General features: G+C 40.1%; 1 protein-coding gene across 4 annotated transcripts in view; it reads left to right on the plus strand.

Annotated features, from left to right (window-relative positions):
* trappc9 (trafficking protein particle complex subunit 9) overlaps positions 1 to 26208 on the plus strand; it is a 425282-nt gene that overhangs the window by 22662 nt on the left and 376412 nt on the right. For all 4 annotated transcript variants that reach the window (XM_078397318.1, XM_078397315.1, XM_078397316.1 and 1 more), the window contains exons 6-12: positions 1983 to 2104; positions 4704 to 4829; positions 5856 to 6072; positions 8585 to 8728; positions 10807 to 10933; positions 15224 to 15369; positions 24231 to 24316. In XM_078397318.1, the coding sequence (XP_078253444.1) occupies positions 1983 to 2104; positions 4704 to 4829; positions 5856 to 6072; positions 8585 to 8728; positions 10807 to 10933; positions 15224 to 15369; positions 24231 to 24316 (968 nt within the window). The remainder of the gene's footprint in view (positions 1 to 1982; positions 2105 to 4703; positions 4830 to 5855; positions 6073 to 8584; positions 8729 to 10806; positions 10934 to 15223; positions 15370 to 24230; positions 24317 to 26208) is intronic.

A 26208-nucleotide genomic window follows, 5' to 3' on the forward strand; every position in this document is an offset into this window, starting at 1 on the left:
TTTGAGGCAGAGATAGATTTTTTTTTTGATTAGTACAGGTATCGGAGGTGATGAGGAGAAGGAAAGAGAATGGGGTTAGGAGGGAGAGATAGATCAGCCATGTTGAAAGGCAGAGTAGACTTGATGGGCCGAATTGCCTAATTCTACACCTATCACCTCTGACCTTAATTAATATCCATTTAGTGCTGCAAGATGCACTTTAAGGCTATAACAGCACTTTCTGCCTCAGAAATTCCAGTTTAATTCAATTTCATTTCATTGGCTTTAGAACACAATATACTGATGGGACCATATAGGGCTAACAATTGGCGAGTAATTTTGAGGCATGTAAATTTGTTTTCACTATCAAATGTTTATTCAGATTGTAATTGAAGATGCAGAACACCTTACTTCTGGCATTGCCACAATGCATACTTCATAACTGAAGTATATCTATTTTTAGCCACCTAATCATTGGAGATAGGTTTTGAGATCAGCTTTGATTTGGCTTTTGGTCTGGCTGTGAAACTGCGTGTAATGCAGCTTCTCGGTTTCAAATATTCCTCGTCTCCGAACAGACGTGTGGCCTTAATGCTATGTCTCAAAAGCATGCAACCGCATGCTTTGTCCATTCTCGGACCATTGTGGGCAGTGAGGTAAATTTGACCTTAAAATAGTATTTCTTTCAGGCTAACAATGTGACTGCTGAAGAGGATCTCCACAGCTTGTGTACATTTTCCAATCGCCGACTCTTAATTCTGAGAACAATATTTTGTCACACTGAAACATGTAGCTGAGTATGTGTGGAGAATGTAATTTTGATCTTGGATATATAGTAAACCCTCGTTATAACGGACCTTCGGGTGGGGGAGGGGTGGTATGGTGTTCATTATTGCAGATTGTCTGATATAACTGAGTAAAGAATTATCATTATATAAGTAGTGGACACAAACAACTGTTTGTGCCGATGCTGATTCATACAGAACTGCAGATACTGGTTAATACAGGAAACAACGCTAAGTGCTGGAGTAACCCAGCAGATCAGGCAGCATCTCTGGAGAACATGGGTAGGTAACATTTCGGGTTTGACCCTTCAGACTCTCGGTCTGGAACTGGGCCTGGAATCCAGGTGAGTTGATGGCCCTGTTCTGACGGCGACCGGGGTAGATGCTATGATCGGCGGAGTCATTGGCCGCGGTCCTTGGGTGATCGGAGTGCAGGTAAGGAGCGTCAGCACTGAAAGGCGTGGCCTGGAAATAGCCGAGGAGGCTGCGTGGGCATAGGTTTGGTTCGAAGCAGTCGGGGAGGGATGTAGGCCAGCTTCGGCAGCCCAGCCTGTAAGTGGCTGGGGAGGCAATGCTGGCTGAGGTTGGTGTCAGCACCCTGGCCTGGAAATGGACGGGGGAGGCGCTGCGGATGGTGCTAGCGGCCGATGCGAGCCAGGGATAGCGTTGGCAGCCTTGCCTGGAAGTGGCTGGAGAAGCGGTGTGGGCTGCGTTGGCAGCCTGGCCTTGTGAAAGTAGGTCTGTTCGCTATAACTGAAATGTGTTAAAAAGAGGTCTGCAAAACCGAGGGTTTACTGTACATTATCTCATGCTGGATTTGAGCATATGCTTTGCACTATGGTGGTCTTATTCCTATTATCAGCTTTGTCTAATGCATAAATCATGAAGACCCAGGACAAACAAGTTATATCCCTCACTTTTCAGCATTAACTTCAAAGCTGCATATGGCCTAACTATGTCACTGAGCTCAACCCAAATCTGTCACTGAGGAACATGATGGCATTGAAGTGCCATTGTTTGTTTGTAGAAGAGAAGTTGGCCTGTGTTTGTTCTTTATGTCTTTGCACCTGAAAATAATTTGAATTGTGATGGCTGTGTAGACATGTCTTGCTGCACTTGGTCTGTCTTAAATGTTTTATTCGTTGGATCAAGAACATAATTTAAAGATTTCAACATCTATTTTTTTTAACCTTTTTACATGCTTTTCGAAACTTCCAGGTGCTTTGACAACAAATGGCATCAGTGCAGACACGAGTGCAGAGATTGGAAGAGCAAAGAACTGTTTAAGTCCTGAGGATATTATTGATAAATATAAGGAAGCCATTTCATACTTTGGGAAGGTAATCTTGAAATAACCCACTGATTTTTGAGACATTTATTTCATTTTGATGTTTTTCACTTTGAAGTTTTAGCGTGGGCCTCGTATTTTTTTTAAAAGTCTAGTATTAATGGCAACTGCTATGGCAAAAAAGCAGGAAATTGCAGTATTATGAACACAGCCCAATCCATCACAAAATCCAGTCTGCATGCCACAACATCTCTACTCAATGCAGACAATTTGAAAGAAATATTGATAATAACAATTCGAACTCGTTCATTATATATTAGGTCATAAATTATATTAGTCATTTGTGGACTAACTTTTTTTCAAAACTGAAGACAAAAATTACTATGAAAGGATTCCGCCTGCACAAACAGTGCTCCAGCTGGAAGATTGAAATTGTTTGATTAGAACAATCTGAATTCAGCCTTTCATCCATTCCTTCTCTCCAGAGATGCTGCCTGTCCCGCTGAGTTGCTCCAGCATCTTGTGTCTAACTTTAATTCTCCATCTCACTCCCTTTTTGACCTATTGGTCTGTGGCTCCTAAACTGTTATAATCATGCTACTGTAAGCTTCAGGAATAGTACCTCATCTTCTATCTGAGCATGAGGTCTTGCATGAGGTATCAAATTTTACAGCTGAAGGTAACTCACTTTCTCTGTCTGAATCAAAACTGTGGTAAGTCATTCATCTGTGATATTGGCTCAATTTTTGCTTTTCAATGAGCATAGCCTGACCTGTGGACATGTCCAACAACCATGCATTTTGCACTGATTCACTTTCCTTTGTCTTTATTCTCACTCTAATTATCTTTGGAGCTTGGGTTTTAATTATCTTTAACTGCCCTAGTCATCTTCAACTGATGAATTTTCTATCTTATCGCCATGGCAATCCTGGTCTCACCCTACCACAGATATTCTTTTGTCCTATCTGTGGTAGAGTGCTTGTATTTTTAAATATATTTGACCTGATGATTAAGCTAATATCTGTAAATAGTCGATTGACAATGTCCAATGGGCAGGTTGGTAAGTATTTTAAAATAAGCATTTACATGGTCTAATTTTACTGGGGCTTTGAATAATCGGAAGATTGAAGTAATTTGTCAACTGATTGTATGCTGAATGGGTAGTCTTTGGAACTAACCTATTTTTGGTCATGTCTTTTATGTTATAAAGTTTAATTTGAATGTTATTTATAAAAGGCATTGTATCAAATGAACCTACTGCTGAAAAACTATTTCCACTGACTTAATGTTTAGAGAGCTACTTTAGAGTTGGAGCATCAGAACCATATAGGGTGTTAGCGGGTACTTCAGCCCGTCTAATCAGCGCTGAATATCAAGCATCCATCCACATTAATTCAATTTTATTTTCCTTGTATTCTGGTCAAGTCTTTCCCCAATCCCCACAAATTGTATTACTCACTCGCATACTACAGGGGACTTTATATTGGCCATCAACCTACCAACCTGCTTGTCTTTGGAATGTGTGAGGAAATAAAGCATCCAAAGGTAAACCAGATAGTCACAGAGAATGTGCAAACTCTACATTGGCAATACCCGAGGCCAGAATAGGACATGGGTCTCTGGAGATGAGAGGCAGCAACTGTAGTAGTCGTGTCACCCAGTAATTTATACATTCGGCCACTAGTCTACACGTATGCTTCCTGAGAATATTTAATATCAGAATCCATAATTGGTTACTTTAAATTATTAAACACAGTTCATTAATGAAAAAAGTAAGAAAAAAACACTTATTTGTCCACCACTATATTGGGAAGATTTTCCTGTCTTCCATTCCATTTCACCATAACCTTTTGAAAGTAGGATCAGCTGATCAAAAATCTCTTTCGTTCATACTCTCGTTTTTCAACTGACTAATTTAGAAATTTATAATTTGTTATTCCTTTTGCTAACAGACAAAGTTACCAAATGGTGTCCATTCAATTCAATTTCATTTTTTCAAATTTTCCACTTCCATTTCAGTTTGTCAAATCACTCGCCTCCAATTACTGATTAAGAGAAATTGTACACCTGTTGATCTTCTAGAAATTCATTGTTGCATGTGTCTTGGAATCAAACTGTATTTGTGTGGCAATGTTGTCAATTTTCTCTTAAACAGAATAAATAGAATCCAATGACAGGCTTTGCTAATTTTACTTAAAATACTTGGGAATCCGAAAAAATATTTAATCAAGAGAGCTTTCACAATTGAATGTTCTCCCTTTATAGACACAAAATATTGGAGTAAGTCAACGGGACACACAGCTTCTCTGGATAGAATCAATGGGTGATGTTTCGGGCTAAGACCCTTCTTCAAACCCTCCCTTTATAGATGCTCAACGCAATATTATCAATTCATAAATTGAAGGTTAGGTTTAATGCTCACTGATGTACTTTATAGTTAATTCAAACTTATCACTTGGTCATATTATTAAATCTCTCAATCAGCACAATATTTTAGTGTTTTAATCATTTACCAATAAATCGATCCAGCATATCAGATTATGGCAAATTCGATCTTTATCATTAATTAGCCTGCAACGTTTGAATTGGATGTTTTGCTGGCAGAGTGTGCAATATAATGTAAAAAGCTTTACTTTAATGCTACTTTTCAGTACAAAAATGCTGGTGTGATTGAACTAGAAGCTTGTGTGAAGGCAGTTAGGGTGCTGGCCATTCAGAAGAGAAGTATGGAAGCCTCTGAATTCCTTCAAAATGCTGTATACATCAATCTTGGCCAGGTATGCTTTTCAATAATTGTTTCTGTTTTTTTTATGTCCTTCCAATTCTCTTTAATGATTTGCATAAAATAACTTTGTTGAATAATTTTGAATTGCTGATAAAGTTTGCAAGTCTTTCGTTGACTGTAACACTTGTAAACAAGAAATCAACTTGCATTTTTTTTTAGCACAGAAACAAAAATGTTCAGTCATATTATTTCACAGTGGGTGTGCCAGCAAGCTTGGGATTTCTGTACAGAAGAATTGATCACCGACCTTGCTGACCAAGCTCCATGTGATTTGCTAGGTAATGGTGGTGTGCTCCAGTTGTGCACTCTGCCATTGGACTCTCTGTGGACCACAATCGATCTGGAATTTCCCACGAAGACCCGGGATCATGTTAGACATCGTATCGGGTCCATGAGCTCCTTATTATAGTTGGAAGGAAGGTCATAATAGGCCATTTCTTGTTTGCTTGTTACTAATCATTCATGTCCTTGGGCAATTTAATTTAAAAAACACATTTGGTTTGCTTTGCTTTTGTTTTTTTCAAGTCTGTGATATAAAGAAACATGATGGGGGGGGGGGGGGATGGTGGATAGTAGGGGCATTGAGTGGATAATATCTGTCCCTTTGGAACCTTATTTTATTTTAAGTTTAGTTTAGAGATACAGCACGGAAACAAGCCCTTCGGCCCACTGTGTCCGCACCAGCCAGCGATCCAAGCACATTAACACTATCCTACATACACTAGGGACAATTTACACTTATACCAAGCCAATTTAACTACAAACCTATACGTCTTTGGAGTGTGGGAGGAAACCCATGCGGTCATGGGGAGAACGTACAAACTCCCTACAGACATAGTCTGGATTGAACCCGGGTCTTCGGCACTGCAAACGTTGATAGGCAACAGCTCTACTGTTATGCCCTGTTTCTGTTACCGCTTGGTGCTTTGCGTAAAAGCACTGTTAAATTTTCTTAATATGCAATACTGAATGTTAAATTTTGTATGTATTTAGTATTTTCTATTTTTATTCTTTGTAGCTTTCTGAAGAAGAAAAGATACAGCGATACAGTATCCTTTCTGAGTTGTATGATTTGATAGGATTTCACCGTAAATCTGCCTTCTTCAAACGTGTAGCTGCAATGCAATGTGTGACACCATCCATCGTTGATCCTGGATGGAAAGCTTGCTACAAGCTGTTGTTAGAAACATTGCATGGATATACCCTGTCTCTGGATCCCCAAGACTTTAGCAAAGGTAAAATCTTGTCAGAGCTTTGAGACAAATTTAAGCTATAAATAACAATTAAACTTTCAAACAAGTCACAATGTACCAAGTACACATCTTGACCATTCAATCAATCACAATTGATTGTGGTGTACTTAATGTCAAGAAGGAAAACCAAAATTGTACAAATAAGGAATATTTATTTTACAAATTAAGGAGATTGAAGGCTTTGTGGCCAACTTTGCAGATGATGCCAAGAGAGATGGAGGGGCAGGCAGTGTGAAGAAGCAAGGACTCTGCAGAACGACTTTGACAGGTTAGGAAAGTGGGCAGAGAAGTGGCTGATGAAATTCAGTATAGCATAGGGCGGAGTCATCCATTTTGGTAATAAGAATAAAGGCGTAAATTATTTTCTAAATGGAGAGAGAATCCAGAAATCGGAGGTGCAAAGGGACTTGGGAGTGCTGGTGCAGGACTCCCAAAAAGTTAATTGGCAAGTCAAATCGGTAGTAAGGAAGGCAAATTCAATTTATACCATGGGGACTGGAATACAAAAACAGAGGTGTAATGCTGAGACTATGAGGCATTGGTCAGGCTGCATTTGGAGTACTATGAGCAAATTTGGGCACCATATCTGAGGAAGGATGTGTTGGCTCTGGAGTGGGTCCAGAGGAGGTTTGCAAGAATGATTCCAGGAATGAGTGGGTTAGCATGTTATGAGCATTTGACAGCACTGGGCTTTGATTCACTGGAGTTCAGAAGGTTGATGGGGGGCCTCATTGAAACTTACAGAATACTGAAAGGCATAGATAGAGTGGATGTGGAAAGGATGTTTCCACTGGAGGGAGAATCTAGGTCCAGAGGTCATAGCCTCAGAATTAAAGGCCGCTCTTTTAGAAAGGAAGTGAGGTGGAACAACTTTAGTTAGAGGGTACTTAATCTGTGGAACTCATTGCTGCAGAGGGCTGTTGAAGCTGTTGTTGGATATTTTTAAGATGGAGATAGACAAATTCTTGATTAGAACGGGTGTCAAGGGTTCTGGGGAGAAGGCAGGAAAATGGGATTAGGAGTCTGTGATCAGCCATGATTGAAAGACTAAGTAGACTCGATGGGCCAAATGGCCTAATTCTACTCCTATAACCTGTGAACTTGTGAAGGAATATTTGAGTGGATTGCAATTTGTTGAACAGGTCTTCAGATGACAGAACTTAGAGGTATAAATCTTAATTTTTATGTGTCGGGTTGTTTTTTTATATTTATCAGTTGAAGGATCAGTGTGTTGCTCAATTGGAAAAACATTCAAAGTACTAAAGAACCCAGAGTTGGGGTTGGAATGGTCATACGAATTTCCATTGTCCTTTTTTGACAGGTGGAAGATGCTGATAGAATTATTTTATCATTTTGAAGCAAATTTGATCTTGACACTTATCCATTCAACACCTTGCTTTGAGTTTTTGTTTCTAATTAATAATCCTCCAGAATAAAAAATCTGAAAGTACTATACCAAGCATGGATCTCCTTGGGATATTTAACAAGAAAAATTGTTAGTATGCAAAATCCAAATTGGTGAAAGTCTTGCAAAGTTAATGTTCTAAATGGTGCAACCTTTTCACTATTTTTGCTTTTGAAAATCAGGATGGATGTAGTATCATCTTGAGTCAAAGGGACACAATCAACTGTGGAAAGATTAATGTGAAAGTAAATATTAAAAGGATTGCTGATTTTTAAAAGTGCCAATGACTTGAAGAGATCTATACAATGATGATCAAAAATGTCATTATAGACTACCAAACATTAAATTACTGTTATTAACGTTGAAATTCAAACATGGGTCAATATAAACTGGCAAGAATAATATCAAAATAAACTGGTTGGCGACCAAAAGGTTCAATTTGCCATATTGAAAAGAACAAAATTGATGTTCTGGTCAGACATGTTTGCAGTTTAAATTGGGTTTTTTTCGAGTGGTTGGGTTGATTTTCCTTCCTTGGGACTGTATTATTAGCTTTTGGAATGAGTCTCTGCTGTTATCTGTTACATTTGGTCCCTCTGATTGAACCATAACCAACATAGGGCTTAATATTGATCTCTATGGTTCGATTCATATGACCTCTATCTTGGGCAGTTATTTCTGTCTTTTCCTATTTGGTGCAATAACCCTGAAAGCCCTGCTGTCTGTGCTGAATGTTCTTGGTATTTACATAAAATGTATACCTTGGGGCAGGTAATCAATATTCAACTAAATATAACTGAATATCTTTACAGGTTCAAATACATTTTTCTCTATTTGGTTGCATAGCTTTTTGCTTTTATACTCTAGCTCTATTTTAGTAATACAGTTGAGTAAAATTGTAAACAAGGACACAAGTTTAGTTTGGCATTCTTTGAGTCTTATCTATTTGTGCAGCTGCTAGTCATGAGTACTGTTAGTACATACCAAGATTCCTTAACTTCATTTTCAAATGCATCATTTGCTATGCTTTTTTGTATATCTGAAGGATCTCGGTCCAACTGTGCTTTTAATTTTGAATTAATGTTGCAGGAACCCACAAAGGTTGGCCAGCTGTGCAAATGCGTTTGCTGCATGAGCTTGTTTATGCTTCAAGGCGAATGGGAAATCCTGCTCTTGCAGTTCGTCACCTGTCCTTTCTTCTTCAAACCATGCTGGATTTCCTCTCAGATCAAGGTAAGATATGGTAGTGGGTCATGTGATTTGCATTCAGTGTAATGCTAAATTGATGTTTCAGGTGAAATAGGGTAGTCAATTCTCTTAAACATTGTAATTATATCTGATTTTGCCACCTTCTGTGACTGATGTGTAATGGCCCCTTGCCCAATGGTGCTGTGGTGACCAAGTGATGCTCATTTCTCTTTGGTTGTTCGCATGCATGAATCTTGCACCTATCAGACAAGTAGGTCTGACACCAGTGTTATCTTTTGGTTTCCCATTTCTGCCTTGCTCATTATCGCACCATTTTTATTCCTGTTGACATATAAAGTCGGCAGCAATTGTGACTGCTTTTGTATATCTCAGAACCATGCTGCTTATGCTAAGCTATTACCTATATAGAAATAGGAATTTGTTAAATTGGAACCAGATATGCTATGCAAAATTGATTTTCTGAGCAAACTATTTGGGTTTGAAGAAAGTGTTGACAAATATAATGTGCCTTCTAAAGGATTTTTTTTTTATGGCAAGTACAATAATTCACAGATTGGCATATAATGATTTATCTTTCCAAACCAGCTGATAACGGTATAGTTTGTCTGGGATATTTTAAAGCTTTCACCTTTCACTAATCTTCCATTTTCCATTGCATTCCAGCCTTGTGATTTTTCTTTTTTTCCCCTCTGCCTTCCAGAAATTTTGGATGTATGGATTTTTCTTCCCTATTTTCTCCTTGTCCATCTCCTCTTCCAACCACACCCTTCCCACCAGCTTAACATTTCATTCCTTTTCTCCTCTCGTTATCTGACACTCTCTTGTCTCATGGATAGGTGATGTTATATATGAGAGTTTACTGGGTTTTTTCCTCGGGTACTTCGATGGGCAGTGTTGTCAATATGTATTCAAACTAGGCTCAAATCCCAATATATACTAATTACGTTGTAGGTCTGTTTACTTTCCTTTTTCTCTTTGTTTTCCCATTTTCTTGGCTCACAAAGTGCAAGAAGCAATCTGTCAGAACTGGGAAAGGGAGCAAAAGTAAATGTTGCAGACAGGGTGAGAGGGGTGGATAGGACAAAGGGCATATTGTGATGGGTTAATGGCAGTTATCATGGGATTAAGTTGTCATCAATGGTAGAGTGTGATAATGTGGCAATGGAGTGTAAGGTACTAATACCAATTTATTACTATATTTTATGTTCACACTGTGGTCTCCTCTACTTTGGAGAAACCAATTGATTGGATGACTGCTGGACAGAGCAGCCACGTTAATTCTGGAGAGGCAACCCTGAGATTCATGTTGCCTACCTTTTAAAAACTCTGTCCCACTTTTGCCATGATCTAACTGTCTGTACAATCCTGCATTATGAGTCCACCATAAGCCTGAGGAACAGCACCTCATTCCGTCTGGACATGTTGCAGCCTTTAGGACTAAGTATCAAATTCTTAAGCCTGAACTCTTTTTCTGTCTATCAGAACTGGCTTTGTTTTTTACTGAAAGTCTTTCATCTATAATAGCCATTTCTCTTTACTCTCCATTAGCTCAGTGTAATCTTTTGCCCCACATGTCCCAGCATTTTACAGTCCTTTGTTTATGTGTTATCACTTTCTCGCATTGACCCTTTGCCTCACCTTTGCAGATATTCCCATTGTCCTATTTGTCTGCGCTCCCACCTTGCAACTCAATTGTAACTTGTTCATTTTCACTTCTTCCCAGTTCCGACAAAGGGCCTTTGATCTGAAGCATAAGCTCTGCTTCTCTTTCCAAGGTAGAAATACAAGTTTAGTATCCGGAATTTATTTTGTATTGTATCGGCATGGGTAAACCCTTTGCAAGCTGTGGTTTTGACTGTGCTGTAATTCCTACTTCAGAAAAGTGATTATTCTAAAGGATGCACATTGCTATGATATTGCAACGATCTTATGGGTGAACTGCTTGAACTAACTTTCATTTGGGTACTTCACTTGTGTTTCCCGGTCTTTTACTAGATGCACTCAATTTCATGTTTCATTAATAGACTAGGAATGATTTCATAATATCTATTTTTAAGTAAATAGTCAAGTGATGCATTTCTGTTTGTGGTGCTATTTTGCAGAGAAGAAGGAAGTTTCTCAGAGTTTGGAGAACTACACAGCAAAATGCCCTGGAACTATGGAAGTTGTAACACTTCCCGATGATGTGAAATTGCCTCCAGTCCCTCTCACAAAGCTTCCTATTGTCCGGTAAGATTGGTTTGCACTGTCAACCAAATCATTAAATTAAAATATTGCATCTGCTGGAATTGTGAAGTTCAACTAGCAAGCATGCATTAAATAATGAGCATATCTGTCCCAGATCTTGTCCCAGTTCTATTGAAAAGTTATTACCCTGAAATATTAACTGTTTCTTTATCCACAGATAATACGTGACAGCTTAGTATTTCCTCGATTTTCTGTTTTTACCATACAAGTGCTTTTGTTACTTTTGTTATCAATATATTGATGGGTTTATTTTTTGCCTTCTATCTAGTATTAATTATTGGTTTGCTTCTTTCAGAGGATGGAGTTTTAAAAAATATAACCTGATTACTTATAATTGAGGACCATTTGCTCCATCTTAATTAATCAATTTCTCTGCTGTGACCTTCGTAATTCTGCATATTTCTTCCAATTCTTCATAGACTGAGAAATTGGGAGTAGGGGATAGTCTTTGCAGGAGGGTGAGAAAAAGTGTAGTCTCGAAGTGTGTGACTTCTTCCCATCCTGCCACCTGCAAAGACTCTATCCCCTACTCCCAATTTCTCTGACTACACCACATCTGTGCCCAAGATGTGGTGTTCTGTGCCAGGACATCTGAGATGTCCTCATTCTTTAGGGAACGGGGATCCCCCTCTTCCATCGTAGATAAGGCCCTCACTAGGGTGTCCTCGATATCCCGCACTCCGCTCATGCTCCCCCTCTCCCCACAGTTGCAACAGAGACAGTCCCACTAGTCATCAGCTGTCGCATACAGCACATAATCTAGCCACCTCCAACGGGATCCCACCACTGGCCACATTTTTCTATCTCCACCTCTTTCCGCAAAACCGTTCCCTCCGCAACTCCATGGTTAACTTGTCCCTTCCCACCCAAACCACCCCCTCCCCAGGTACTTTCCCCTGCAATTCCAGGAAATGCAACACCTGTCCCTAAACCTCCTTCCTCGACTCCGACAGTCTTTTCAGGTGAGGCAGAGGTTCACTTGCACCTCCTCAAACCTCATCTACTGTATCCGCTGTTCTAGGCGTGGACTCCTACATGTAGGTGAGACCAAGCGCAGGCTCGGCGATCGTTTCACTGAATACCTCCGCTCGGTCCGCCTAAACCTACCTGATCTCCCAGTTGCTAAACACTTTAACTCCCCCTCCCATTTGAACTTGTTCTAGTCCTCCATTATCAAAGTGAGGCAGGCCCAGCGCAAATTGGAGGGGACCTCATATTTCGCTTGGGTTGCTTATCCCATCCACTCCATCCACTTTGTCTAGTTCTCACACCTTGTACTTCCTTATCTCTGTATCTACCTCCTCTGACTCTCAGTCTGAAGAAGGGTCTCGACCCGAAACATCACCCATTCCTTCTCTCCAGAGATGCTGTCTATCCTGCTGAGTTACTCCAGCATTTTGTGTCGATCTTCGGTTTTAGCCAACATTTGCAGTTCCTTCCTGAAATGTAAATTGTATTGTATGAAATAGGAAAGCATTTTCTGTATGATAGATTTGAGATGATTGACGTAGGTGTAGCATGCAACTGAAGAGTCTGAACAGGGTCCCACTAGTCCATTGTCATTTGTCCATTCCCTCTCCAGAGACACTCTGATAGAGTTGTACCTGGAGAGGGAATTTGTCTGTGTTGTTGCAGGGTGTTGTGATGATGCATGCTTGGGCAGTCCTTTGTAATGTTGCCTTTTCAATCTTGATACTATTTGTTGGCATTCAGGAAGAGGGAGACTCATTGGCCCTATTCTCTTGTCTTTGAAGTTTACAAACGTAATGTAGTCAAAGAACAAATATTATATTTTTGGCTAAATCTTTACTCCGTTTCCCCCCCTTTTATTGTACAGGCACCCTCATTATGGAGAAATTGCATTCCTAGAAAACAGTGTATTATGATTTTTCTGTGATGTAAACCCCGTTTTTGCATTGAATCCTAAGTTAACAGCAGAGATGTGTTCAGACAGGATGGAAAAAGTGACCTGTTGCCTTTTAACAGCTGAGCCTGATATTAGATTGGGGGATGGGCAAAGGTCATGGATTAGGAAGTGATGATGTCGGGTAAAAAGGATGGGATACGAGAATAAGGGTTTGTGGGAGAAAGGGAGTATACAAGGAGTTCATGGCAGGGGGATGTTAATGGGTTAAAGCGCAGTGACTTAATCGAAGTGGAGTAAATGCAGAGTGATTAGTTTAAGGAGCTTGTGCAAGGGCTGACCATGGCTACTACAGTTCCCCACATTGTTGTACATTAGAGAAATGCATATCACTGTGCTGTGTTTGAAAGTCTGTTCACATGTCCTCAAACTGGAGAGAGCATAACAAAGGAGAGACTTAAGGGCCTGTCACACTTAGGCGATTTTAAGGCAACTGCCGGCGACTAGGCTGTCGCCGACAGTTCGCCGGGGTGTCGTGGGCATGATCGTGAGGAGTCTTCCAAAATCGTAGTGGATCTCAGCACGTCGCTGAGAAATCAAACGGTTTGAAATTTTTCGGCCAGGTATCGTTGTTTATTGTGGTCGCTGTCGCATGCTGTCCCCAGGTTTGATGGGTTCTCTTAAGATGCACATAATATTAAAATAAGTAAAGTCATTTCAAAATACCATAAAATGCTTGTGTTTAACGAATTTATGCACTGTCAGGACATTTGACAGGTAGATTGGAGGCGACAGTTTGACGGTCAGGTAAGAGTGGGAATTTTTGCGATGTTTTTGGCCTCCGCCATTACATTTACAGTGGGCTCCAAAACCAGATATTCAACCCAGAAACCAGATTTACCTATCCCTTACATTTTCAAAGAATGCCCACACACTTTTCACAAGGATCCACTGAACCACTTAAAACATTAAAAAAAAATATATAGCTATTAGTAAACTGGAAATAAATCCAGTTTATTCCTTGTTACAGTGAAGCTTGGTTTTTAGGTAACCCATACAAGGTGTTATAGTTCAAAACTCTCAAGTACTTTACCGACTTGTCAGTGATCTCAGCGAAAATCAGGACGCCGGAGAAACATTGACAGCGTGGGAATTTTCGCGATGTTTCTGAAGACGGTGTAATCTCGACCTGATTCGGCATTGTCGTGGTCATTGTCGTCGGGTAAAAGAAAAGTTCGGCGATCTGCTACGACTTTGACAGTCGCGGTAGTCGCCAAAAAAATCGCTTAAGTGGGACAGGCCCTTTAGTGATTGCCAATCTCATTGATGTGGTGATAAAATATCCAAATAATGCCCAACAGTATTGAGTGACTTAAAAATGGGAATTTTTAAAAAACATTTGAGTTTCTTTCTTTCCCCACCTCAAATTCTGTAAGAGTGGACTTTATTCCATGTCGCAAATTTTTGGGTAGTGATTTATTAATTCCACAATGGCAAATTCATTCTATTCGAACGGCCATAACTTGGAGATTGCCTGAACTTGGTATGTCCGTGTGTAAAAAAAATCATGCAAGCAAGTTCTGAGATTACATCTGCTAAATTGACAATACATATTCATGTATATTTTGACAAAACATTTAAAGAAAAGCAATTAATATAAATGATATGAAAGAAATGTAATGTGATCAGATTTTAGCTTTGGGTACTTCGTATTGTAAATTAACATGTTGTGGAGTATCTTGTTTTAATACCAATGTGAAATTTGGGGAAGAAATCTCCCAACGATGATTGCTAATAAATTATGGTCTTGTCATCCTGTTTAATTAATTATTTTGGTATTGGGGTGTGGTATGCCTATCCATAATTGCCATTCAAGATGGTACTAAGCACTGTGGGAGGATATTCCCATAGTGCTATTGGGTTAGAAGTTCTAGGACTTTAGAGAAAGGGAGTATGTTTCCAAATCAGGATAATGTGAGACTTGTACAAGAACCTACAGGCAACCATACAATTGAGTTTTGATTAAATAAATGGTTGTGATTACTGATCTGTCCTTTATGCTAATTCTGTAAACATTTTAATGTAGCTATCATGGGAGCAGTGATTGATTGGGCTTGTATTTGCAATGTGCCAAATTGAATGACAACTTTGAGCATATCAAATGTTTAATAAAAGTGCCACCGAACAGCATGTTTGTTACTCAAAACAGATCATTGCTGTTTTTAAAACAAATCAAGTAATAAATACCAGGTTTTCTATTGAGCTGTCTTCTGGTTTTATAAACTGTTTGAGAAATTTAAAACTACTTGTGGTTATCTCCAATTTCTTTTGTAGAAGAAATGGCTTGAACTAATTAATTTTTAAAAATGTGAACTGTAAATTTATAACTTTCTCCTGTTTTAATATAGGTCTGCAAAGCTTCTGAATCTTCCGCCTAATCTCCGCCCATTGAAAATAAGAAACACACTTGGTCAGAATATAACCTCAAAGAGCCCTTTTATTTATTCACCGATTATTGCACACCACCGTGGTGAAGAAAAAGGCAAAAAAATAGGTAAGCGTGTATCAAATCATAACTTTTTCTGGTTAAATTTCATGTTTGTTTCATGGACTGTTGTTGATTTGTCGTCTATGTGAAGTATTTGCTGTCAGGTGATTTTGGTGCATAACTTAAGCTGTAACATCCAGTAAACAATGGCAATGTCATTGGAAAATACAAGAACTTTCAATGGAAATGCTCAGATTATCTTAACTGATAGTGAAGTAATAGCATATATTTATTTTTAGAATACATGTGGTTATTGTAACAATCCCCCAATTACCTAATGAAATAAAATGAGCATTACTTTTAATTGTTAAATTGATCATTTTATTTCTTTATAAATCATTCAATTTAATAACTGAGCCCAGATTACAAGGTTATAAAAGGTAATTGTAACTATCCAAATATGAATTTCAGTAAGATGTTTGACAAAGTTCTCTATCAGATTTATCAGGATCATAAAATCCTCAGAATTCAAGGGATAGTGGCATGTTGAAATATAAACGGGTCGGGTGAGAGAACAGAGGGCAATGGTCAAAGTGAGCTTATGGCTGTATGAGGTTGGATTCTTCAGGGGTCGCCAATGGTTCCCTTGTGTTAATATAGTGTTGACTTGGATTTGAATGTAGAGAACCTAATGATGAATTTTCTTGAATGATGATAAAGTTGTCAAGGTGTTTGATTTTGAGAAGATATGTTTTAAGATGCAGTAAACTGTCAAAGAACCGGTCTGATGGAATTGGGCACAAAGTAGTAGATGGAAATCAAGCCGCAAGGATCTACAGGTGCTGGAATTTTGAGCAAAATGCTCGAATAACTCAGTGGGGCAGGCAGGGTCTGTGGAGGGAATGGATAGGTAATGTTTTGGGTCAGGACCCTTCAAACCTCTGGATATAATCTGTAGATATTTATTTGGTATGGGTTATTTGGCATGCCAACCTCAAGCATGCTGCCAAAATACTATCAACATGTCTCCTGCCCAACAAGAGGCCCAGGCACCCTCGACCACTGCTACACAACCATCAAAAATGCATGCCGCTCCATTCCCAAAACCTACAATGCTATTCATTTTTATGATTCTGGATGAAGTTTTCGTTTGAGAAGAAAATCTCGACAATGACTGTTTTATACCCGCTGATGAGGAAGAGCTGCTTTCAATTGTATGTTCTTGTAGAGATTTGGCAGGGTTGAAAAGTGCAATGGTGTGGGGTGAAAACAAGGATGTGTCTTTACAGTGTCGCAGAGCTCCAAACTTAAATTTTAGTTTGTTGCAATTTAAATGTGATAGCTGTAACATATTCTGCTGTAGTACTTAAAATCTTTGGGTGGTTGTTGTGATCAATTCCTAGAGGTATTGCTGATTAATGCACATGAGTATAACAAATCAGGGGTAGTACATCGGTCCTTATGAGCCTGTTCCATTATTCATCAAGGTCACGGCTGATCTTCTACCTCAATGCCATTTCCTGGATGATTCCCATGTTCTTAATTCCTTAAATATCCAGAAATCTATTGATCTCTATTTAGTGTAAACATGATTATTGAGCTTCCACAGTTCTCTGGGGTAGGAATTTTTTAAAAAATCAAATTTTTGAGTAAAGATATTCCTTTTATGTCCGAAATGACTTGACTCTGATTACTAAATTGTGTTTGTTCAGAAAAAGAATTTGTCACCACTGAAAGGAATGGCAGCAGAAAACATGTAGAGCACAAACTGGGTTAATGACCTTGTGTAAAATTTTGGCCTTTTAAATTAGTTTGAATGTGAAAGATAAAAAAAAATTGGTTCATTTTACATTGTAGGTAGAGCATACGAAGTGGTAACTTGTTCACGACAAAGAAGTAAACAGAAATTAATTGAAATGAATAAAGTTGGATTGGTGGAAAATCTTTAATGGAAATGTGACATACTGAGAGCAGTTTTTTTTAATACTTGTCTTTCGTGCTAATTGTGTCGTAGTTTTCTTTACTGCAGTCATTAAAGGTTTTGGGGCATTAGAGATAGCAAAAGGAAATGTTATAAAGTAAGTAACACATTTGGTAATTGCCTAAATTTCAAATTAGTTATGCCATTTATGTCTAATGCAGAATTTGTCATCATTCTGGTCTTTGTCAAGGTGAAAGTGGAAGGTATTTTGATAAAATGTCTTTTTGTTGTGGCACTGAAAAGATTCTGTCCTCAACAAAATTTGGGCATGATTGGTTGTAACATGTTTAAAACGAAATGCAAAATTTGTCCTTCAATGTCTGGTATCATGGTGCATTGCAAACAGTTGTTGCAGAACATGTAAATGCAGAATGTAAATGCAGACTTGGGTCCATGGTATAGTAGGAGGTTTCTTGGCAGACTGGGGAATAGTGCCTTGTCTGCTGAATTGTAATTCCACTCTGTCTCATTTATATCTTTTGGTTAAAATTCTTGTGTATGGCGTGCACAGCCGAAAGTTGTAGGTCAAGGGTAGTTAAAATAGAACAGGTATGTTAATATCGCCTGGTGAGGTTAGTTGCTGTTTTCTTTCAAAGAAAACCCAGCTTGCTTCCTGAAAAATATTGTGTTTGAGAGCTTGATATTTACATAATTTTTAAACTAGCAATATTTATTGGTTTGCTATTCTGGCTGTTAAAAATCCGAAGTAATATACTTTCAATTGCACATCTTTTTTTATAATTTAGTCAGATGAGTGTCTTTTTCATAAGTAGCTGACTTTTGCAAGTAAGACACCAAATATTTTTGACTTAATGGATTAATTGCTGAAAGCAGAAATCCAGATTGGGTTAAGTACAATGTTAATTGTTTTTGTATTTATGGAATATTGATGTATTTGTTAGGACTGCTACAACTTTTTAGTCTGTGCCCCAATTCTTCTGAATTGGTGGTAAATTGTTGTAAATAATTCATGGTGGTAATACCATGACAGATCCATCTTGAAGAAGCTGAAGCACTTCATTCAAAGTCTGTTGCTTGTTCACCTATTTGGTACACCTTTTATTTGCTTCTGAAGATCATCCGGAAGTACTTTATTATGGGATTACGATACAATAAATTTTTCTAGTTAGATCATTTATAAAGTTTCAGTTGACAGTGGTCCTGGTATCTGCTGATGACATGGCCTCGCATTGTGTATAATTATAGTGCAATCCCTTATTATGTCAGAGTCATAGAGTCATAGAGTGATACAGTATGGAAACAGGCCCTTCGGCCAAACTTGCCCACACCAGCCAACAATGTCCCAGCTGCACTAGTCCCACTTGCCTGTGTTTAGTCCATATCCCTCCAAACCTGTCCTATCCATGTACCTGTCTGTTTCTTAAACAATGGGATAGTGCCAGCCTCCACTGCCTCCTCTGGCAGCTTGTTCCATGCACCCACCACCCTTTGTGTGAAAAAGTTACCTCGTTTAAATCGTTTCCCCCTCACCTTGAACTTATGTCCTCTGGTCCTCGATTTCCCTACTCTGGGCAAGAGACTCTGCATCTACCCGATCTATTCCTCTCACGATTTTGTACACCTCTATAACATCACCCCTCATCATCCTGCGTCCCATGGAATAGACACTCAGCCTACTCAACTTCCTCCTATACCTCACACTCTCTAGTCCTGGCAACATCTTCGTAAATCTTTTCTGAACCCTTTCAAGCTTGACAATATCTTTCCTTGCACATGGTGCCCAGAACTGAACACAATATTCTAGATGCGGTCTCACCAACACTTTATACAATTGCAACATGACCTCCCAACTTCTATACTCGATACTCTGACTGATGAAGGCCAAAGTGCCAAAAGCCTTTTTGACCACCTTATCTACCTGTGACTCGACCTTCAAGGAACCATGCACCTGCACTCCTAGATCCCTCTGCTCTACAACACTATCCAGAGCCCTACCATTTACTGTGAGGGTCCTGCTCTTGTTCGACATTCCAAAATGCAACACCTCGCACTTCTCTATATTAAATTCCACCAACCATTTCTCTGCCCACCTGACCAATCGATCCAGATCCTACTGCAATCTTTCACAACCATCTTCACTCTCTGCAAAACCACTAACTTTTGTATCATCAACAAACTTGCTGATCTTGCGCTGCATGATAACATCCAAATCATTGATGTAGATGATAAACAGTAACGGGCCCAGCACCGAACCCTGAAGCACACCACTAGTCACAGGCCTCCAGTCCGAGAAGCAACCTTCCACCATCACCCTCTACTTCCTTCCATGGAGCCAATTTGCTATCCATTTAGCTATTTCTCCTTGGATCCCATGCGATCTAACCTTCCAGAGTAGCCTACCATGCGGAACCTTGTCGAGCACTTTACTGAAATCCATGTACACAACATCTGCAGCTCTGCCCTCATCGACCTGTTTGGTCACGTCTTCAAAAAAATGAATCAGATTTGTGAGACACGACGCCCCACGTACAAAACCATGCTGACTATCCCTAATCAGCCCTTGCCCATCCAAATGCCTGTATAACCTATCCCTCAGAATACTCTCTAGTAATTTTCCAATTACAGATGTTAATCTCACTGGCTGAAAGTTCCCAGCATTTTCCCTGCAGCCCTTCTTGAAAGGAGGCAAACATTTGCCACCCTCCAGTCTTCCAGCACCTCTCCTGTATTTAAGGACGACTCGTAAATTTCAAGCAGGGCTCCCGCAATTTCCTCTCTAGATTTCCGCAATGTCCTCGGATATATCTGATCAGGCCCTTGAGATTTGTCTGCCTTCATACATGACCGTACCTTCAGTACTTCTTCGGTAATACTGACTGCTCTCAAGACGCATTCATTGACTGCCCCAAGTTCCTCCATCCTACTGTCTTTCTCTTCAGTAAATACAGAGGAGAAATACTCATTGAGGACCTTGCCTATCTCCTGTGGCTCCACACCGAGGTGGATTCCTGAAATTTCTGAGAGGTCCCACTCTCTCTAGTTACCCTTTTCCCCCTTATGTATTTATAAAATCTTTAGGGGTTGTCCTTAATGCTACCCGCTATCTTCTTGTCCCTTTTTGTCCTTCTGAGCTTTTTCAGTTTATTCCTTAGTTCCCGAAACTCCTCTAGGGATGCACTTGATCTCAGCTGCCTATACCTGTCCCATGCATCCTTGTTTTTGACCAATGCCTCAATTTCCCTCGTCAGCCAAGCTTCCTTGCGTTTGCCTGATTTGCCCTTCACTTTAACGGGGACGTTCCTTTCCCCTCAAATAACCTGCTCCAGTCAACTTGCGCAAGCCCTTCTCTCATACCCTCAAAGTTGTCCTTACCCCAGTTGAGTATGTTAACTCGTGGACCCCATCCATAACTATCTTAAACCTAATCGAACTGTAGTCACTGGTTCCAAAAATTAAAATTTATGATTTAAATTGTTTTTTCTATGAAAGATGCAGAAATAAGATAAATTTAATTTATTCAGCAGTTCATAAGTTGAAGTAGTTTCCATTGAATTGGTGAACCATACTGGAACCATGGAAAATGGACTGACTAGTTGTTGCTTAATTCTTATCTTTTGTCGTGAATTGGTGGCTATGGTGGATCCCACTTTTAATGGGTCATTACCCATTGATCAGTTTTGTTAATTTAAATCGATCAACATATAGTGCAAACGTACAGCTGCCTTTCATATGCCTGATTACAGATGGTGCTATTCTGGGATCATAACTGTCTGAATATATAGTATCCTGATTTGAGAAGAGTTATGCAAGAACATTTATGAAAGTCCACCAGGGTTAGAGAATACATGTTTAGCTCACTAATTGAACATGCTTGCTAATGCTGTATCCTCCCAACTGATACTGTTTTGGCAGTCAAAGGAATAATATGATACGGTTTGGCACCAGGGCCTGATCTTGAAGCTCCTCCAAACCATCCCTGACCGTCATTTAGTGCGGTTCCTTGCCAACATACTTGCCAAACGCAGTTTTGTACTCAAGACCAGCGACAGACAATCTAGCCGACTGCGACGCCTCGGAAACGGGGTCACCCAAGGCTCGGTACTGGCCCCCATGCTCTTCAACCTCCATATCAACGATCTGCCACGCACGACCCCGCACCAGCATGGATAGGCAGATGACTTGGCCCTACTGCACTCGGACAAGAGTTGGTCAAATGTTGAGGATGTCCTCTCGGCGGATATGGAACTTGTCGCGGGCTACCTTAAGACCTGGAGACTAAAACTGAGTGACAAAAACCACCACAACGGCCTTTCACCTGAACAACAAGGAAGCTCAACACCAGCTAACCATCACTCTCAATGGGTCACCCCTACCCTACAACCCATTTCCTACATACCTCGGGGTGAAACTAGATCGGCAGCTGACCTACAAGCAACACCTTGAAGCTCTGTGCTAAAGTCTTGGCACGGAACAACCTCCTGCGTGCATGGCCGGAGGGGTGTCAGGACATCTACTCTTCGAACCAGTGCTCTTGCACTTGTGTACAGCGCCGCTGAGTTCGTCGACCCAGCATGGTGCTGCAGCGCTCATACCAGCAAGCTAGACGCCACCCTCAACGACACCGTGTAGATCATCACTGACTGCCTACGCCCTACTCCGATGGATCTCCTGCCGGTGCTCGCAGGTATCACACCCGCCAAGCTTCGCAGAGAGTTCTTCACTCGTAGGCTGGTGTACAAGGCCCCATCGGACGCCAAACATACTTTGTACCACCTCGCCCAGGATTCACTGCAAACTTGGACCTCAACGCCTGTTATCTTGTCACCCTTTTTCCAGTCATGCAGCAACCCTCTGTGGCTCTTGTTTCAACATACTGGGAGCATGGAGAACCTGCTGGGAACAGACATCGTGACCTCCTCAATTCACTGTCGCACCGAACACCACAGCCCCACCCGGCTCGGACATGCCCCGCAAAGAGTGGGTCGCCCTGAACCGGCTCTGCACAGGGGTCGCCTGGTTCAATGCCAACAAGCATCGTTGGGGGTTGCGTTCATCAGCAGCCTGCGTGTGTGGAGCAGACCAGCAAACTGCGCAGCACGTCATTTTCAACTGCACTGTCCTCCGTCCCCATGGTGGAGGGGTAGACCTCACGGCCCTCGACAACAGCACATTGCACTGGCTACAGCGCCTGGAGGGCGTTACATAATTTCTGCTGCCTCAAACGCAAGAAGAAGAAGAAGATACCACCCACTTTGGTGTAAATTGCAATGCCTTGTAATTGCAAGGCATTCTCATCCAAATTGTTGAAATAAACCACAAACAGCAATGGACCCAGCACTGATTCCTGAGGCACACCACTGGTCATAAGCCACCAGTCCAAGAAGCAACCTTCCACAATCACCCTCTGCTTCTTTCGATTAAGCCAATTCTCTATCCAGTTGGCTATCTCTCCCTGGATCCCGTATGATCTAATCTTCCAGAGCAGGTCAGGTAGTTAAAGTGGAGAGGAATAGATTGAGCCAACTTTATAGATGAATGATCTAACAAAATCTTATGAATGGTGCTGAAAAATCAAATTGCTTGAAGATGTCGATTTTGATATGAAGATCAGACTGCTGTAATGTTCCCAGATGGAAAATAAGGTGCTGTTCCTCAACCTTGTGTTGGGTTGTGTAATAACAGGATATGAGGACTGAACAGGTCAGAGTGGGATGGAGAATTAAAATGCCAGGGAAATTAAGATTGCCCTATTAGACTGAAAGATATTTCAGTCATCCAATGTTTAATCTTCATTTTTAATACTTTTTGTCATCTAAATTCTGTGTTACTGTTTGGTTTGCATTACTAATGTCAGATTATACCTGGGTGTCCTTGTATGTCAGTCACTAAAAGTAAGCGTGCAGTTACAGCGGGCAGTGAAGAAAGCCTTCAAAGCGAAAGGATTTGACTATTGGAGTAAAGAGGTCCTTCTGTAGTTGTATAGGGCCCTGGTAAGACCACATCTGGACTATTGTGTGCAGTTTTGGTCTCTTAATTTGAGGAAGGACATCCTTGCTATTGAGGCAGTGCAGCCTAAGTTCACGAGGTTAATTCTCGGGATGGCGGGACTATCATATGAGGAAAGATTGGAAAGACTGGGCTTGTATTCACTGGATTTTAGAAAGATGAGAAGGACTGGACAAGCTAGATGCAGGAAAAAGATTCCCAATGTTGGGGGAGTCCAGAATCAGGGGCCACAGTTGAAGAATAAAGGGGAGACCAAACTGAGGTGAGAATTTGTGGAATTCTCTGCCACAGACGGCAGTGGAGGCCAATTCACTATGAATTTAAAAGAGTTCGATAGAGCTCTATGGGCTAGTGGGGATATGGGGAAAAAGCAAGCACTGGTTACTGATTGTGGATGATCAGCCATGATCACAGTGAATGGTGGTGCTGGCTTGAAGGGCCAAATGACCTCCTCCTGCACCTATGTTTCTATGCAACAAGTTGTGTTGGGAGGTGCTTTGGTGTTCTTGGACTGGGGAGGAGGAGAAAATTTGATACGGTGTGATAATTGTTAGTTAATGCCAGTTTCACAGATTACTAATAGCCAGTTTTTAAAAACAAATGTTTATGAACATGTAAACTATGGTTTTGAATATGGTTTTAAAATGTAATATTGTAAACTCAGAAAATGCAGGAATGTTTTGATATCCTTAATTTTAATTATAATTTTTAAATCATAATTTTCAAATTTGGTTAACACCTATACTTTAGCAACACTTATCTTCAGTTTACAAATGTAAGTTGGTTCTGAATCTAAGACGTAACTCTATTCAGTTATTTGCTTTTCCTTATGCATAAAAGTGGATTCGTTATTGCAGCAATATTTTTGCATAAGCTTTTATTTTGTTATACAAGAGATTATATTTGTTAGTCATGTTGTAATGAAATTGATGATATCCTTCTGATATTGATAACTGAGGTTTATGTTCAATCTCAACAGATTTTCAGTGGGTGCAGGGAGATGTCTGTGAAGTTCAGCTGATGGTCTACAATCCTATGCCTTTTGAACTGAGAGTAGAAAACATGGTTAGTATTGCTTTTCCCATTTAAAAAAAACTTTTACTTTAAGGTTTTCTACAATAAAAGGATAACGGTTCATTCTCAACGTTGCAGTAATTAGAATGCAAAATGATGATAGTTATCAATAAATAAGTTGATGGTTGTAATCTGGGGTTGCATTTTCTTGCGGTTCTTGTTCAGGGATAAGAAAGTAAACTAGCTTTTAAAATTACTAAAACAGGTGGTCTTGTATTTTACTGTGATTTTTAATGGTAGATGTGGAGGTTAAGTGAGAATTATGTAAAGCTTGGTTGTACAAACTTTGAGCTAATAGACAATAGAAAAGTTTGCATTCTTTTGAGGTTTGCATGTGGTGAATGAATGTGATGCTTTTACACAGTATTGACAAAACGTGCGTGTACAATGATTTGCTGGCAAATGCCACAATAGAATTTAAATCCCTGAAATTGCAGTTGGTTCCAAATTATTGCTGAGCCATTCCCACTCTTCATTTGAATGAGTGATGACTGGAAAAGGGAAGGAAGTGAAGGCATTTTATGTAGCACTTTCTGTGGAATGCAAATTAAGTTTGAAAATATCCAGAAAAACTGTTACCGTTTCTTTAAGATGTATCATACATAACATTTGGTGAAACGGGAAAGAAATTTACCAGTATCATCAAATAATTGTTTTTCTTGCAGCAGTTAAGTTACTCTGTTCTAGCATTCTTATGCAGCAAAATAAATGATAATGATTTCTGATTTTTCTTTGATTTTCACAAACCTTGCCAGTGTCATGTTCACATTTCCCAAAAATAGTGTATTTTCCATTTTGCTTGTTTATTTTAGAGATACAGCATGGAAACGGGCCAATCGGACCACTGAGTCTGTGCTGACCAGTGACACTTGCACTATCCTACAGACTTGGGACAATGTACAATTTTTACAGAAACCAATTAACCAACAAACCTGAAAATCTTTGGAGTGTGGGAGAAAACTCACGTGGTAACGGGGAGAATGTACAAACTCCGTACAGACAGCCCTGTAGCTCACTAGATTGATCCCTGGGATGGCGGGACTTTCATATGAAGAAAGACTGGGTAGACTAGTCTTGTACTCGCTGGAATTTAGAAGACTGAGGGGCGATCTTATAGAAACATATAAAATTCTTAAGGGGTTGGAGAGGCTAGATGCGGGAAGATTGTTCCCGATGTTGGGGGAGTCCAGAACCAGGGGTCACAGCTTAAGTCTTTGAGGACCGAGATGAGAAAACATTTCTTCACACAGAGAGTGGTGAGTCTGTGGAATTCTCTGCCACAGAAGGTAGTTGAGGCCAGTTCATTGGCTATATTTAAGAGGGAGTTAGATGTGGCCCTTTTTGCTAAAGGGATCAGGGGGTGTGGAGAGAAGGCAGGTACAGGTTACTGAGCTGGATGATCAGCCATGATCATATTGAATGGCGGTGCAGGCTCGAAGGGCCGAGTGGCCTACTCCTGCACCTATTTTCTATGTTTCTGTGTAGCCAGGATTGAACCCAGGTCTCTCGTGGTATAAGGCAGCAGCTGTACCACTGCGCCATCGTGCTGCTCCTGGGCCGCCGGCTGACTTGTGTTTTTCCCCTAATTATGCCACAATGCACATCTTCATACAACTCCAGTAGCGGAGTCAAACACTATTTGCCTTTTAGAAATCCATTGCTCATTTAAATTTTTTTGTTCTATTATTAAATCCTTCATTAGAGATTCCAGGAATTCTCCTACCACTAACATTAGGATAATAACCTTGAATCCCTGACTTTGCTCTCTCTCTTAAATAGTGAGATATTATTTGTAATCTTTGAATACTGAAACAATTTCAAAATGATCAGATGATAATCTGGAAGATGATAATCACAGCATTCATTATCTCTGGAGTTGTCTC

The sequence above is a fragment of the Rhinoraja longicauda genome, chromosome 4 (genome assembly GCF_053455715.1).
Source record: "Rhinoraja longicauda isolate Sanriku21f chromosome 4, sRhiLon1.1, whole genome shotgun sequence".
Classification (NCBI taxonomy): Eukaryota; Metazoa; Chordata; class Chondrichthyes; order Rajiformes; family Arhynchobatidae; genus Rhinoraja; species Rhinoraja longicauda.